The sequence below is a fragment of the Oncorhynchus mykiss genome, chromosome 15 (assembly GCF_057628025.1).
Source record: "Oncorhynchus mykiss isolate SJ-2025 chromosome 15, ASM5762802v1, whole genome shotgun sequence".
NCBI classification, from domain to species: domain Eukaryota; kingdom Metazoa; phylum Chordata; class Actinopteri; order Salmoniformes; family Salmonidae; genus Oncorhynchus; species Oncorhynchus mykiss.
Window position 1 is genome coordinate 52,038,754 of NC_143036.1, and position 14,405 is coordinate 52,053,158.

The following is a 14,405-nucleotide window of genomic DNA, read 5'->3' on the forward strand; positions in this document are numbered from 1 at the left end:
AAACAACATGTTATTGACATGGCAGCACTACCGTAGCTAGCAGAAGAGAGTGTAGGGGAGATTGTTACCAAACTGTAAACCACTTTAGCTAGCTGTTAGCTAAACATCCTGGCTAAATGTGGGGTGAAACAATAGACTTATTTAGTTTTAATTAGCCACCGCAAATATCTGTAGCCCTTACACTCACAACCCGTATATGGGTTGAAAACGTCAGACTTGGTCACTGATAAGCGCCTAAATTGGAACACAGTGGCTGTACAGTAACATGCAACACATTATGTCAGACCTCAGGGTCTCCGCTTTAAAGCGCTCTATGGGATTCAACTGACAGACGCTCTAAATGTGAGCACCAAGCACAACATTAAAATGCCCCAAAATCCCTAACGCAACGTTTTTGTTGTCTGAGAAAGGGGAACGCTGTAATTCAAGAGTACTTGATGTGTTCTGAAAGGTGAGACATTGAGGATGATAATGAACACCACTTTGGCGTCAAACAAGCAAACCACACAGTCCAAATGTGCATTTCACCTTTCCATACTTAGAAATCTCATGTCAACTACAGTATCAACATTTAGGATCGCTCTGTTATTTGTCCCGTTGTGAAGACAATTGGCAGTGGAACACGCGCCTGAATGCTCTCATCAATCCACTCTAAGCGCAGAATCTTTTTTTATATCCGTTTCTCTGAACTGCCTTGTGAAAGACTAGCACTGTAAGTTGGTATTTTATAAATTAGCTCGTCATGTTGGCAATAGAACAAGCTTTCAAATGATGACCGCCTGACCCAGATTGCGACTTATAAAACGGGCCGTTTTTGGATTGCGTAAACAACAGTATTTGTGTGATGAGGATTCAGGGTTGTGTCCCAAACAAACAAATACGTGTGCCGTCTTAAGTACCGCAACGGCACAGCTAGGCGAGCTCAAAAAAAATACAAATAAACACCTAATAGTTGAAGTCTCTTTCCTTGAATCATAAGTGCATTGAAATGATTTAGTAACTGTCCACACTTGAGCAGTGTAGCCACTTGAAGACACCAGGTAAATGTCTAATTCAAACCCTTGTCATTTAAAAAAAAATACAAATAATAATCTTATTATGTTACTGAATGTATCCAGATTATTTCTCTGAATTTGTTAGACAAATGCTGGTAGGAGCGGCCTGCCAGGTAGGATCCAAGGGTGTGCAGAGACGCCCAGACCTGAGAGGGTGGAGAGGGTGGGGAGGAGAATCTGATGGTTCACGGTGTCTAAGGCAGCAGATCTGTCACAGAGGTTGCTCGCCTCTGTCAAAGAGGAGAGCAACCTCGGTTGAGTGACCTGTCTTGAAGCTTGACTGGTTAGGGTCAAGAACATCGTTCTTATAGAGATAGCGAAAGAGTCAGATGGGACGCAGCCAATTGCTACGGGATGAGTTGATGAGGGAAGTGAGAAGGTCTCCAGAGATGGGGTCGACTGGGCAGGTTGTCGGGCTGCTGTACCTCACTAGACTGAGCAGATGTTGTAAAGCTTATTTTCAAAGTGGTTGACAAAGTGGTCCACAGAGAGGGGGGGGGGGGGTGGTGGGGGATTAAGAAGGGAGGAGAAGGTGGAACCAAGTTTCTTAGGGTTATAGGCAGAAGCTTGAAATTCAGTTTTAGAAAGTGGCTTTAGCCGCTGATACAGAGGACGAGAAGGTATAGAGGGAGTGAAAGGATGATAGGTCCTCTGGAAGTTTAGTTTTCCTCCTGTTCTGTAAGCATGCAATCAGTCACTCAGCCATGGAGCAGGAGGAGAGGGTCGAGCCGGACAGGAGGAAAGGGGACTGTCATAGGAAGCGGAAAGAGGAGAGTAGGGTCGAAGAGGCAGAATCAGGAAACAGGAGGGAGATTTAGCAAAAGGGAGAAGAGGAGAGAGCAGTGTGGGAGAGAGAGAGAGCGACAGCGCATGAGCATCTGGGCAGGGGCTGTGTGGGTAGGGTTGGCGGAGAGGGGGACAGAAATGGAAACAAAGTAGTGATCAGAAACCTGGTGGGGGGGTATGCATATACTTCTCATATTTATTCTGTTTGAACCATTTTAATTTTGCCCTATCAATATAGGCCTATTACCACAAATGTAAAGAGTTAAAGATAACAGAGTGACAGAGATTCAGTAGTGAGGAGAGAGAGACAGAGAGAGAAAGAGATTGGGACAATTCCACAGAGTTTGTGTATATCAAAATGTATATTAAACCAAAAAAACTATGATTGCAAAGGTAAACAAACCATACATCTTTTTGCACAAGGACAACATTTCCACAGAACATATTACAGATACACATTTACTTGAGAAACAGAATGACGGTTTGGCTGTTGAAGTCAATGTGGTTTGTTTAACTTTGCAATCATTGGTTTTTGTTTGGCATCACTCTTACCGTGGAATTGCCCAGAGAGAGAGAGACAGAGAAAGAAAGAGAGATTGATTTAGTAATGTCTCCATACCTTCAGGTCTTTGATGCTGGTCGATTTGAAGACTTTCTCCAGCGTCTTCAAGGCTTTACGGATCTTCTCCACCTTCACACAGAAACAAACATTCTATATGAGCTACGGGCTGGGCTTTACAACGGCTGCCTCTGTAGCCGTCAAATCCTTGTTACCTCTATCCTTATTTCCTCAATTCCACTCAAAACCCATTGGAGGAGAGGATCGGAGGTCCCTTCCTTGCACCACCTCCTCCAATGGGTTTTGAAAGATGCAGCCCAGTGGCCCTGTATGGTAAAAGGTGCACTATGAAGATATTACTCCGCCATTTCCTGGTTGCTAAAATTCTAATAGTGTGCGTAATTTCAATTTGTCACAAAACAAGCAGTCATTGAATAGAGAATCATTGTACCATCTAAACCGCTGTGAAATATATTTTACCTATCCAAAAATAGCTTTTGAAGCTGGTGTACAAAACTGGAAGTACGAGACACAAAAACAAAAACGTAAGAACAGCACACAAAGTACTGATCTTCTTAGACTGGGTTTCAATGAGAATGACAGATCTACAACTCACATTTCTACAACTCCTATTATAGCTTTATGAGTTATACTCTACATCAGGGGTGTCAAAGTCAAATGGACGGAGGGCCAAATAAAAAAATCAGCTACAAGACGAGGGCCGGACTGTTCGAATGTTCATTGAAAAATTTTTAAATGACGCATATAGTCTAGTGAACCTAATTGAACCTACTGAAAACCTAACAAATATATTACAATATGATCAGATAAATAAAGCAATATTTTCTTATGGCTCTGTCAGTAATCTTTAATTTTCAACAGACACAAAAGACAAATTTCCTTTATATAAATATCCCCATAACATGAACATTAAATGAAAGAAACCGGTATTCAAGGCACCATCAGTAGACTATATTTTCTATTTTAGCAAAAGTGGGCTAAATTTACTTCAAAGAAAAAACAATAATAGCAATTTTCTATCATCCACTCAACTGAAATATTTTTAAAATATAATTGGATTGAAATACAAAAAAATAAAGTGCAAAAATCTATTAATCAAAAACAACACTTTGTTTAAGGAGAAGTAACATGCAGTGAAAACAAATATTAAATTTTAACTTTTAAACTTGAACTGAGTAAAAACTCTAAATATGTGATTGCACAGTAATGTTCACTTGTTTGAGGTTGAGGGTGATACTTGGTGGTGTCCCATCTTTTCCACAAGTTCATCAATGTTCGGGGTAAGGCTCTGAGCTGAAGAAATCCTCAGAATTGAGTGGAGGTGTTCAGCAGTAAGTCGACTTCTGTGTGATGTTTTGTTCAGGTTCATCAAAGAAAACAGTTGTTCACACAGGTATGTGCTGCCAAACATAGACAACGTTTGAGCAGCCTGGATGCGCAGCTGGGGCATTGTGCCGGGGAGGAAACGGGCGAACTCCGCAGCACCCACTGCCGCATATTTTGCCCTCAGTGCATCATTGCATTGGAGGTCAATCAACTCCATTTGGAGGTTTGGTGGTGAGCTTTCCACGTCAACAGCAAATGGGTTACCGAGCAGTTCCAACCTGCTTTTTTGTGCTTCAAAGTCAGCAAATCGGCGTCGAAAGTCAGCGGCAAGCATACCTATTTTATCAGCCAACTGTGTGCTCGGGAACGCACTGGTAGAGAGCTTCTCTTTCATGGTCTGGCAGCTGGGAAAGTGGCTCAAATTTTCTTTCCGCATCTGCGTCTCCCACAGAGTCAGTTTGGTTTTAAATGCCTTCACTGTACTGTACATATCAGAGATGACACGATCCCGACCCTGCAGCTGCAAGTTTATTGCATTCAGATGACTCGTAATGTCACACAGAAAAGCCATTTCACACAGAAACATTTCGTCTCGGAGTTGTGTTGTGTCTTTCCCTTTGCTGTCCAAGAACAGACAAATCTCCTCACGAAGCTCGAAACATCTTTGAAGCACCTTTCCCTGGCTTAGCCATCGCACCTCTGTGTGATAAGGCAAATCACCATGCTCCGTTTCTAACTCCGTCAGAAATGCCTTGAACTGGCGGTGATTCAAACCTTTGGCTCTGATAAAGTTAACTGTGCGCGTGATGATGCTCATTACATGCTCCATTTTCAAGGCTTTACCGCACAACGCTTCCTGGTGTATGATACAATGATAAGCTGTCAGCTCACCTGTCGCGTTTTCCTCTTGCATCTTTTCCCGTATCTTCGCCACCAGTCCGCTCCTGTGTCCACACATCGCAGGTGCTCCGTCGGTTGTCAAACCCACGAGTTTTTCCCAAGGCAGCTCCATCTCATTTACACATCTTGACACCTCTTCATACAAATCATGCCCCGTAGTTGTGCCATGCATAGGACGTAAAGCCAAAAACTCCTCTGTCACGCTTAGGTTGGAGTCCACTCCGCGGATGAAAATTGACAACTGGGCAATGTCAGAAATGTCGGTGCTCTCATCCACAGCCAAGGAATATGCAATAAAATCTTTTCCCTTTTTCACAAGCTGCTCTTTTAGATTGATGGACAACTGGTCTACTCTCTCGGCAATGGTGTTTCTGCTCAGACTCACATTTAAAAAGAGTTGCCTTTTTTCTGGGCAAACTTCGTCACAAACTTTAATCATGCAGTTTTTGATGAAACCCCCCTCCGTAAATGGCCGGGCTGATTTAGCGATCTCTTCTGCCAAAATAAAACTGGCCTTGACAGCAGCCTGGCCTTGTGATTTGGCTTTTTTGAACAGAGCCTGTCGAGATTTGAGGCCTCGTTTTAATTCCTCTGCCTTTTGTAGCCTTTGTTCCATGTCCATATTCTTGTTTTTGTCCGCGTGTTTCGTTTCATAATGTCGTCTCAGATTATACTCTTTCAGTACCGCCACACTTTCTCCACACAGAAGACACACAGGTTTTCCAGCTACCTTCGTGAACATATACTCCGACTCCCACCTTGTTTGAAACCCCCGGTTCTCAGTATCCACCTTCCGTTTTGCCATTTTTGATGGGTATCTGAAAGTTAATTTTACTGTGATGCTGACGACTGCTGTGCCAATAAATATTGAAATGAAGCAGCCTACTGCTCGGTGCGTCACCTTTGCATTGTGGGAAATGTAGTATTGGTGCGTGTAAAAGATCTGCGGGCTGCCGGCTTGCTGCGGGCCGGTTCTAATAATAAATCAAGATCATCCCAGGGGCCGTAAAAAACCTTCTTGCGGGCCGGATGTGGCCCGCGGGCCTTGACTCTGACATATGTGCTCTACATATTTGATCTTATAGTGTGTGCCAGGCCATCTATAGGGTTAGGGTTGTATATATTATATATGGTAAGAGTTATATATACACTGAACAAAAATATAAACGCAACATGTAAAGTCATGGTCCCATGTTTCATGAGCTGAAATAAAAGATTTCATACGCACATTTTGTGCACAACTTTGAGTCGTGTTGGGGAGCGGTTTGCTGATGTCAACATTGTGAACAGAGTGCCCCATTGTAGGGTCATGGTACGGGCATTCATAAGCTACGGACAACAAACACAATTGGCAATTTGAATGCACAGAAATATCCCGTGACGAGATCCTGAGGCCCATTGTCGTGCCATTCATCCACCGCAATCACCTCGTGTTTCAGCATGATAATGCACGGCCCTATGTTGCAAGGATCTGTACACAATTCCCGGAAGCTGAAAATGTCCCAGTACTTCCATGGCCTTCATACTCACCAGACATGTCACCCATTGAGCATGTTTGGGATGCTCTGGATCGACGTGTATGACCGAGTATTCCAATTCCCGCCAATATCCAGCAACTTCGCACAGCCATTGAGAAGTGGGACAACATTCCACAATCAACAGCCTGATCATCTCTATGCGAAGGAGATGTGTCACGCTGCATGAGGCAAATGGTGGTCACACCAGATACAGACTATTTTTCTGACCCACACCCCTAACTTATTTCTAAGATATCTGTGACCAACAGATGCATATATGTATTCAGTCATATGAAATCCATAGATTAGGGCCTAAAGAATTTATTTAAATTGACTGATTTCCTTTTATGAACCGTAACTCAGTAAAATCTTTGAAATTGTTGCATGTTGTGTTTATATTTCTGTCCAGTATATTATATCCTATAGGGTGTAGTCCCACCTGTTTTCTATAGGGGGCGATGATACCGATGTCTTTGGGTGAGATTGTGGCGAGGCCCCTCTTGCCCTGCCCCTGCAGCAGCTTCTTGAGGTAATCCATCAGCACCTCGATCTCCGCCACGTTAAAGAAAGATGGACTGGAAGCCTCCCGCTCATCACGACCAGCCACACCATGGAACACCACCGGGAAATTCTGGAGGTAAAACCAATGCTTAGCAGGCTATTAAGATTAAATTAATTGAATCAAGTCTTTTTTTGGCCCACAAGATGTGCATTTCGTCCCAGAGGATGACACATGTAAGCATTAATTAAAACACAAATTTCCGAAGTGGTCCTCGATGGTGCTCCTTGTTGGTTTAAAATGGTGTTGGGATTTACGCTGAGACCTCAGAGAACGTGTGTTTGTCTGTGTACCTTCTGAGGCAGGTATTCCCAGGTGCAGTAGGAGTTCCGGATCATCTCGTTAGCAAACACCTGTAGCTCCTCCTCATAGAACAACTCGTTAGGCACCTTCAGGATAGAGGGATGAGACCTGGAGAGGGAGGGAGACAATGAAAGGAAACACAGTTTCAATTAGGGATGCTAACGGTTAACAAAAAATATATTTTACTGGTCATGCTTATCGGTCTATAGGTTAATAGGTTAATTAGCATACTTTTGTGTTACTTAAATCGTTAAGTCGTCATGTATTATTTCTCACGCACACAGCATACAAAACCTAGTTCGAGGAGCGGAATAGCCCATCACCTGTCAGACAGCGTGACAGCAGCTCCTCAAACTGCTTGTACTGGAGTGAAACGTTCCATTGTAAACCCAGTCACTGCGCAACAAATAACAATTCTCAAAGCCTTCGCGTGATAAAAACTGTGACGGCCACGATTATTGAAAACAGAAGAAGTTATTTCTCAATCTCAACTCGTTATTAAAACTCGCTTCCCATTCGCCATTCGAGTGCATAGGCTATAACATTAGATTAGTTAGTCGAGAGAGTCTTACTTTTGCCTCGATTTGGCATTCTTGTCCAGATCATCAAGGCATTGGGAGTTCTTTATGATGGCCACATTAGCAGATAATTACCGTTTCATTTGGGGGGGGTAAATAAGCAAATATATTGAGAAGTCACCTTGTCCTAGAGAGATTTACATGGTTACCAAAACTGTCATGCCAGGGTAAGCCTAAACGAAACGCAGCCCTTGTTTTAAGTGTTTCTAAAATCCCCTATGGGAAAAATGAATGTTGGAAAAACTATTGGAACCATTTCCTTGTTTGACTGCTAGGTTTTATGGGTATTATGACTCATACTGTGGTACTCTATTGGTTTTCATATGAACTTTCTTTCATTGTCCAGAAGCCAAAAGGCACAATCCTACACATATCAGCAACCCATCCTACTTGTTGCTATTAGATATGTTTCTAAAGGAGATTTTCATCTCTGTCACATATGGCACCACTCGCATTAGGTGTGCTGTTTAGAATGGTGTTTTCCCCCAAGAATTCAATTTTGGCAAAATGTTTGAAAATGACGTTTTATTGCTATATTATTGCATGTTTCCATTAAGCTCTTTATGAAAAAATGTCAGTTTCTTGTATGCATACATAATATTTTCTGTTGGTCACGTCATTTTACTGTTTGGAAAAAAATGTAACCGTTTGTTGACCGGTTAATCAGGGTCGATTAGTCGGCAGCAAAATGGACCAAAATTTGCATCCCTAGTTCCAACGCTTGTCCTTTTCTCCCAAAGTGCTTGTGCTGGCCTCATTAAACCAGCCTGATCAGAAGAGCTTACATACCTGTAGTTTCTAAGTAGTTTGGTGACGTAGCAGTTGTTGAACACTCCATTCTCCTCCTCCTTCTGATACAGAGACACATCCTTCATCAGCCTCTCCAACAGAGACACACCTAAGAGATAGATAGGGAGAGAGCGAGTCCTCAGAATCATAGCAGCTTCTACAATCTGCTCTTCTATGTCAAAGGATTTTCAAGGAGTGGGGAGAGGAATAAGAGGACGAAGAATTTGGAGGAGGAAGTAGAGGAAGAAGGAGTGAAAAGAAGAGGAACTGACCCATGCCGTGTTTCAGAGCCAGAGGAGACCTGAGGATGGGTCCCAGCTGTTTAGGGTCTCCAGCTAGAACCACCTGACCCGTCTCTGGTTGGAGCAGCCCTACACACACACACACTTAAATTATTGGGCTTGTTTGACATTGCAGCCGACAGTGCAGGTGACTGCCTGATCTTCAAATCACCTTCCATCGTAAATAGATAATCATTATTATTTGTAGATCAGTCAGTCACAATTTACCCATGATGCAATAAGGCAATAGGGGGTGGGGTATTTGGCTAAGGGCTTATCTTAAGCACAACACAACGCCAAGTGCCTGGACACAGCCATTAGCCGTGGTATATTGGCCATATATCACATACCCCTGAGGTACCTTATTGCTATTATAAACTGGTTACCAACTTAATTACAGAAGTAAAAATAAATGTTTTGTAATACCTGTGTTATACGGTCTGATATACCACGGCTTTCAGCCAATCAGCATTAAGCCCCCTCCCCCCTCATCCATCCCTCTCTCACCAGCCAGTGATATGATGGTCTCCGTTTCAACGGCGTGTCCCGCCTCGTCAACAAACACGTGACTGAAATGACCTGGAGGAACACCACCTGTCACCAACCTGGAGAACACATACACGAGACAGACAGAGAGGACAAAAGTTAGCTTAGCATTAGTGTCTCGCTATGGGGATTCCCAGTACTCTATGGCAGTGGCCACCTACCGGTCGTTGACAATTGACTGGCATCTTCAAGGCACTCCTAGTCGATCAACACACCTTTCTGTAGAAAAGTCAACTATAAAGGCTTGCTGTCCTATTTTTGCTTTTTTAATTCATCTTGCGCTTTTGGCAGTAGGTGCACTTGATTCAGAAGCCATGCGTGCCGGGTAGGTAAAGTGTTCTCATGTAAACCATTTAATTTGCCTGAAGGGACAAATTCCGCCTACCGGGTGGACCTGGCGCTATGGCTAAATCAAGTGCGTCTACTGTGCTGGCCAGTCGGATAGCTCAAATCACTGTGCCTAGTACAACTTCCACGACCCCACAGCAAAATCTGATACGAGCCTACGTGAGATTTGATAATACAGCAGAGCTTCAGTGAGTTACTGTTTTACGTTTTTAATTCAGCAACTGTTTTTATTCAACAGTTACAAAACAGTAAATGCGCTTGTCCCTACTTCCCCTCGTGCTGCAGCTGCAATTCATTATTAGCTACAATGTAGCGATAGGCCTGCATTTGTATAATTAGCAGCTCGTTGTGTCTATTTTAATATCAAGGAATATTTCACTTTTTCTGGTCATAGGAACATGAATTTGTACGAGGCAGAAACATTTGCGGTGCCATCAGGTGGAAGACTGTGTCCCCCCCCCCCCTCTCTCTGGTCAGTCTCATGTGAGGAAAGGAGAGAGCAGGGACAGTGACAGGGAGACAGTCTGCTGCTCTCTCCTTTCCTCTGCTGAAACTGACCATCAGATGCAGGTACCATCAGTCCAGTAAAATAAAAAAGCAAATTATTTCAATTTATACTCAGCTGTGCCTCGCAAGTGATACAACAACTGATCTAGTTTGTCATCAAAGCTCGAGTTTTGAAATATAATATGGTCTGAGAATAACAATATTGGCAGGCCAAGCATATAGCCAATATGCTGTGATAATGTATTAGGCTCATTCCTACAGAACTGTTTTTATTAGGTTAAATGTTGCATATGCTTACAGTTAAGTCATGTTTAAAAATCTAATCTGAACAGCAGATCTGGGCTTGCTTTCTGACTGCGAAAGTGATCTGGACTCAGAAAAGGTTGGTTACCACTGGTCTATGGGGAACTCAGGTGTTAGTGGCTAGTGCAGTGGTTCTTAACCTTGTTGGAGGTACTGAACCCCACCAGTTTCATATGCGCATTCACCGAACCTTTCTTAATTGGAAAAATAAAATGATTTTTTCAAATTCAAAACAGGTATATATTTGACTGGTGCACAAAATGAACCGTGCATCAACATCACTGTGTTCAAAGAACAAAATCATCAAAATCTAAGTGCGTGGCAATTGCTTGCTTCAGTTCCGCGGGTACAGAAATGTCTCCGATTCCAGATACATCTTCGATCTTACTTACACAGTCGTCCAGCAGGGGAAAGTTTGCGAAGTTATCGTTCTCTGTTCGTCGTTTCCATAACGGTAGCCTTTTTTGAAAAGCCTTCAGGTTTTCCTCCGCTTCGATGATGTTGACTCCACCGCCCTGCATCTTTTGATTGAGATGATTGAGAGCTGCAAAGATATTGGCCATGTACGCTAAAATGAGAATGAACTCAGAATTTTTGAAGCAATCTGCATGACAATGTTGGTGCTCTTGCAAAAACAGGGCTAATTCCACACGCACGGCAAAAACACGATTCAGCACCTGTCCCCGGGATAACAACCGAACGTTAGAATGGTACAGAAGTACCTCGAATTCAGAGCCCATTTCTTTACACAGCTCACTGAAGATGCAATGCCGCAGAGCACTAGTTCGCACATAGTTCACGCATTCCACTACAATTTTTAATACTTCTGCCAGTTTTGGAGGCAAGGTTTTTGTTGCCAACGCATGCCTGTGCAGAATACAATGCGTAACCATGATGTGTGGTGCATTGGCTTTCACTAGCGCACCAAAACCAGACTTTCTTCCCAGCATGACTGGAGCTCCGTCCGAACAAACTGCAGAAACCATATCCCACGAAAGATTGTTGTCTTTGAAGAAGTCATCCACAAGTTTCTTCACATCGGCTGCCTTAGTTGTTGTTGTAAGAGGCTTACAAAATAAAAAATCGTCCTTTATCACGTTGTCTTTCACATAGCGCACGAACACAGCAAGCTGGCTTAGATTGGAAACGTCTGTGGTCTCGTCGAGTTGAAGGCTGAATTTTGCCGGGCTTGAAATCTGATCTGCAACTACTTGAGCCAAGATGTCGTTGCTCATGTCCTCTATTCTGTCGCTGATGGTGTCATTTGAAAGAGGAATTTGGGATAACTTAACTTCAGCCCCTTTTCCCAGCATGATATTCGCCATCTTCAACACAGCTGGTTTTATGAGTGTTTCACCAATGGTATGTGGTTTGCCCTGCTTTGCGATCAGGTAAGCAACTTCGTACGATGCTGTGAGGATCGGTTTGTTGATGGGTACAAAGCCGAGAACAGGCAGAGTAGCCTTTTCATCGAATCTGGCTCTCTTCACCTTGAATTCAGCGAGTGTTGTGTTCTTGTATTTTCCATCTCCATGCAGCTTAAGGAAGTGTTCTCTTAGTTTTGCCGGTGCTAGACTAGAATTGCTCAACTTGGCATTGCAAATCATGCAGTTAGGACACTGACTCCCATCACGTTCCGTTATACATGTGAATCCATATTGTACATATTCGTCCGACCACTTTCTTTTTTTGCTCGACATAGTAAGTATGAAGGGATTAAAATATTAAGAAAGAAATCACAAGACGTACCATCACGACAGTCACAAGTCGACTACTGAGCGCACCAAATTCCCTGCAGCACAGATAGGCCAAGCGATGTAGCGCGATCACATGCAGCCAATGATGGCCAAGCGGAGCGTGTCATCACGAATCATATGAATCGGATGTGTGTCTTGACCGCCGCCGAACCCCTGAAACTGACTCACCGAACCCCTGGGGTTCGATCGAACCCAGGTTAAGAACCACTGGGCTAGTGTATATCCTTACTGTCCTGCATGGAGCAGAGTGGTGATTATGATCTTGCGTTACCCTAGTGTAGCATTTTCCTATGGTGATCTCCAGTGTTAGCGACTAGCGGCTATCCTTACCGTCCGGCAGTGATTAGGGTGGTGACCATGATGCTGTACTTCATCAGTTCCTCTTTACAGGGAAACACAAAGCAATCCTGACCCAGGTTACAGCAGTCCTGAAGAGAAACACACACACGAGAGAGGTGTTACACACACACAAAATACAAACCTCACACTGATGTACACACACTCACTCACACACACCCGTATATCATTGGGCACATCTTCAGGGTTACGGGATGCGGCGTACATCCGGAACAGCTTCCTGTGTTCCAGGTGTTCTAGAAGCTTCAGAGCCAGCAGGTCTGCCGCGCTATTGGACGGAGCGCACGCCAGGATGTGGGCGTGACTCTGTGTCTTCAGCACCTGTTTGATGGCTTCGACCACTGTCACAGTCTTACCTGGGGGGGAACAAACACACACAGCGTTAGTAAGTAAGTCGGAACTGCTCATAAGGCATGAGACCATCTCCTGTTTCTGTAGCGCGAGGCAGCTTGATGTACAATTACACTCCCGGGACAGGAAGCAAGCCACTGCAATAGTCTAGCTATCTCCTTAATGCTGAGTGCCAAGCAGAGACGCATCGGGTCCCATTTTTACAGTCTTTGGTATGACTCGGCCGGGGATCAAACACCCAACCTTTCAATCTTAGGGCAGACACTAACCACAGGCAAAAATAAAATATACTGAACAAAAATATAAAATGCAACATGAAACCATTTCAAAGATTTTACTGAGTTACTGTTCATTGAAGGAAATCAGTCAATTGAAATAAATTCCTTAGGTCCTAATCTATGGATTTCACATGACTGGGCAGGGGCATGTGTGGGCCTGGGAGCCATGGGTGGGCATAGGCCCACCAACTGGGGAACCAGGCCCAGCCAATCAGAATAAGTTTTTCCCCACAAAAGGGCTTTATTACAGAGAAATACTCCTCAACACCTCCCTGCCCACCTCCTCAGATGATCCTGCAGGTGAAGAAGCTGGATGTGGAGGCCCTGGGCTGGCGTGGTTACACGTGATCTGCGGTTGTGAGGCCACAATTGTGTACTGCCAAATTCTCTAAAATTACTTGTGGCTTATGGTAATTATCTGGCAACAGCTCTGGTGTACATTCCTGTAGTCAGCATGCCAATTGTATACTCCTTCAAAACTTGAGACATCTGTGGCTTTGTACTGTGTGACAAAACTGCATATTTTAAAGTGGCCTTTTATTGTCCTCAGCACAAGGTGCACCTGTATAATGATCACGTTGTTCAATCAGCTTCTTGATATGCTACACCTGTCAGGTGGACTGATTATCTTGGCAAAGGAGAAATGCTCACTAACAGGGATGTAAACAAATTTATGCACAAAATCTGAGAGAAATACGCTTTTTGTGCATATGGAACATTTTTAGGATCTTTTATTTCAGCTCATGAAACATGGTACAAACTATGTGTTGCGTTTATATTTTTGTTCAGTATAAAAGATGGTGATGCTGAGGAGGGCGCACGTTTTGCCGGTTCCTGCTCGACGTAGCTTTTTTTTATGGCTATTTTTGCATGAATTATTACTTTACCCCAACCAAAAGGCCTGGATGAATGGCGATATCTGTACAATGCTGAGAGCCTGTACTGCAGCATTGAATGTCAGTAGAATGAACACTGATGAGATGGCATGCGACGCGCACAAGGCAAGCAGGTACGAGCTCTGCAAATCCATTGATGATGCAAAAAGACAATACAGACTTAAACTTGAATTGATTTCCGACAACGCAGACTCGCGTCGCGTGTGGCAAGGACTACAGACTACAAAGAAAAATCCAGCTAAGGCGGTATGCATTGAAGCCTCCCTCCCACACGAGCTTAACACATTCTATGCTCGCTTCGAGGCAGACAACACAGAGCCATCCATGAAGACTCTCGCTGCTCTGGACGACCAGGTGCTTTCGGTCTCTGAGGCTGACGCGAGGAAAA

General features: G+C 43.7%; 1 protein-coding gene across 1 annotated transcript in view; it reads right to left on the reverse strand.

The window, feature by feature from the left end:
* Positions 1-14,405, reverse strand: part of LOC110490198 (putative RNA helicase mov-10-B.1) — a 40,719-nt gene that overhangs the window by 6,861 nt on the left and 19,453 nt on the right. Inside the window, exons 12-19 of the mRNA XM_021563446.3 lie at positions 12,652-12,848; positions 12,466-12,563; positions 9,182-9,279; positions 8,666-8,764; positions 8,394-8,502; positions 7,017-7,134; positions 6,604-6,795; positions 2,461-2,532 (exon numbers count right to left, since the gene is read on the reverse strand). Of these exons, the coding sequence (XP_021419121.3) occupies positions 2,461-2,532; positions 6,604-6,795; positions 7,017-7,134; positions 8,394-8,502; positions 8,666-8,764; positions 9,182-9,279; positions 12,466-12,563; positions 12,652-12,848 (983 nt within the window). The remainder of the gene's footprint in view (positions 1-2,460; positions 2,533-6,603; positions 6,796-7,016; positions 7,135-8,393; positions 8,503-8,665; positions 8,765-9,181; positions 9,280-12,465; positions 12,564-12,651; positions 12,849-14,405) is intronic.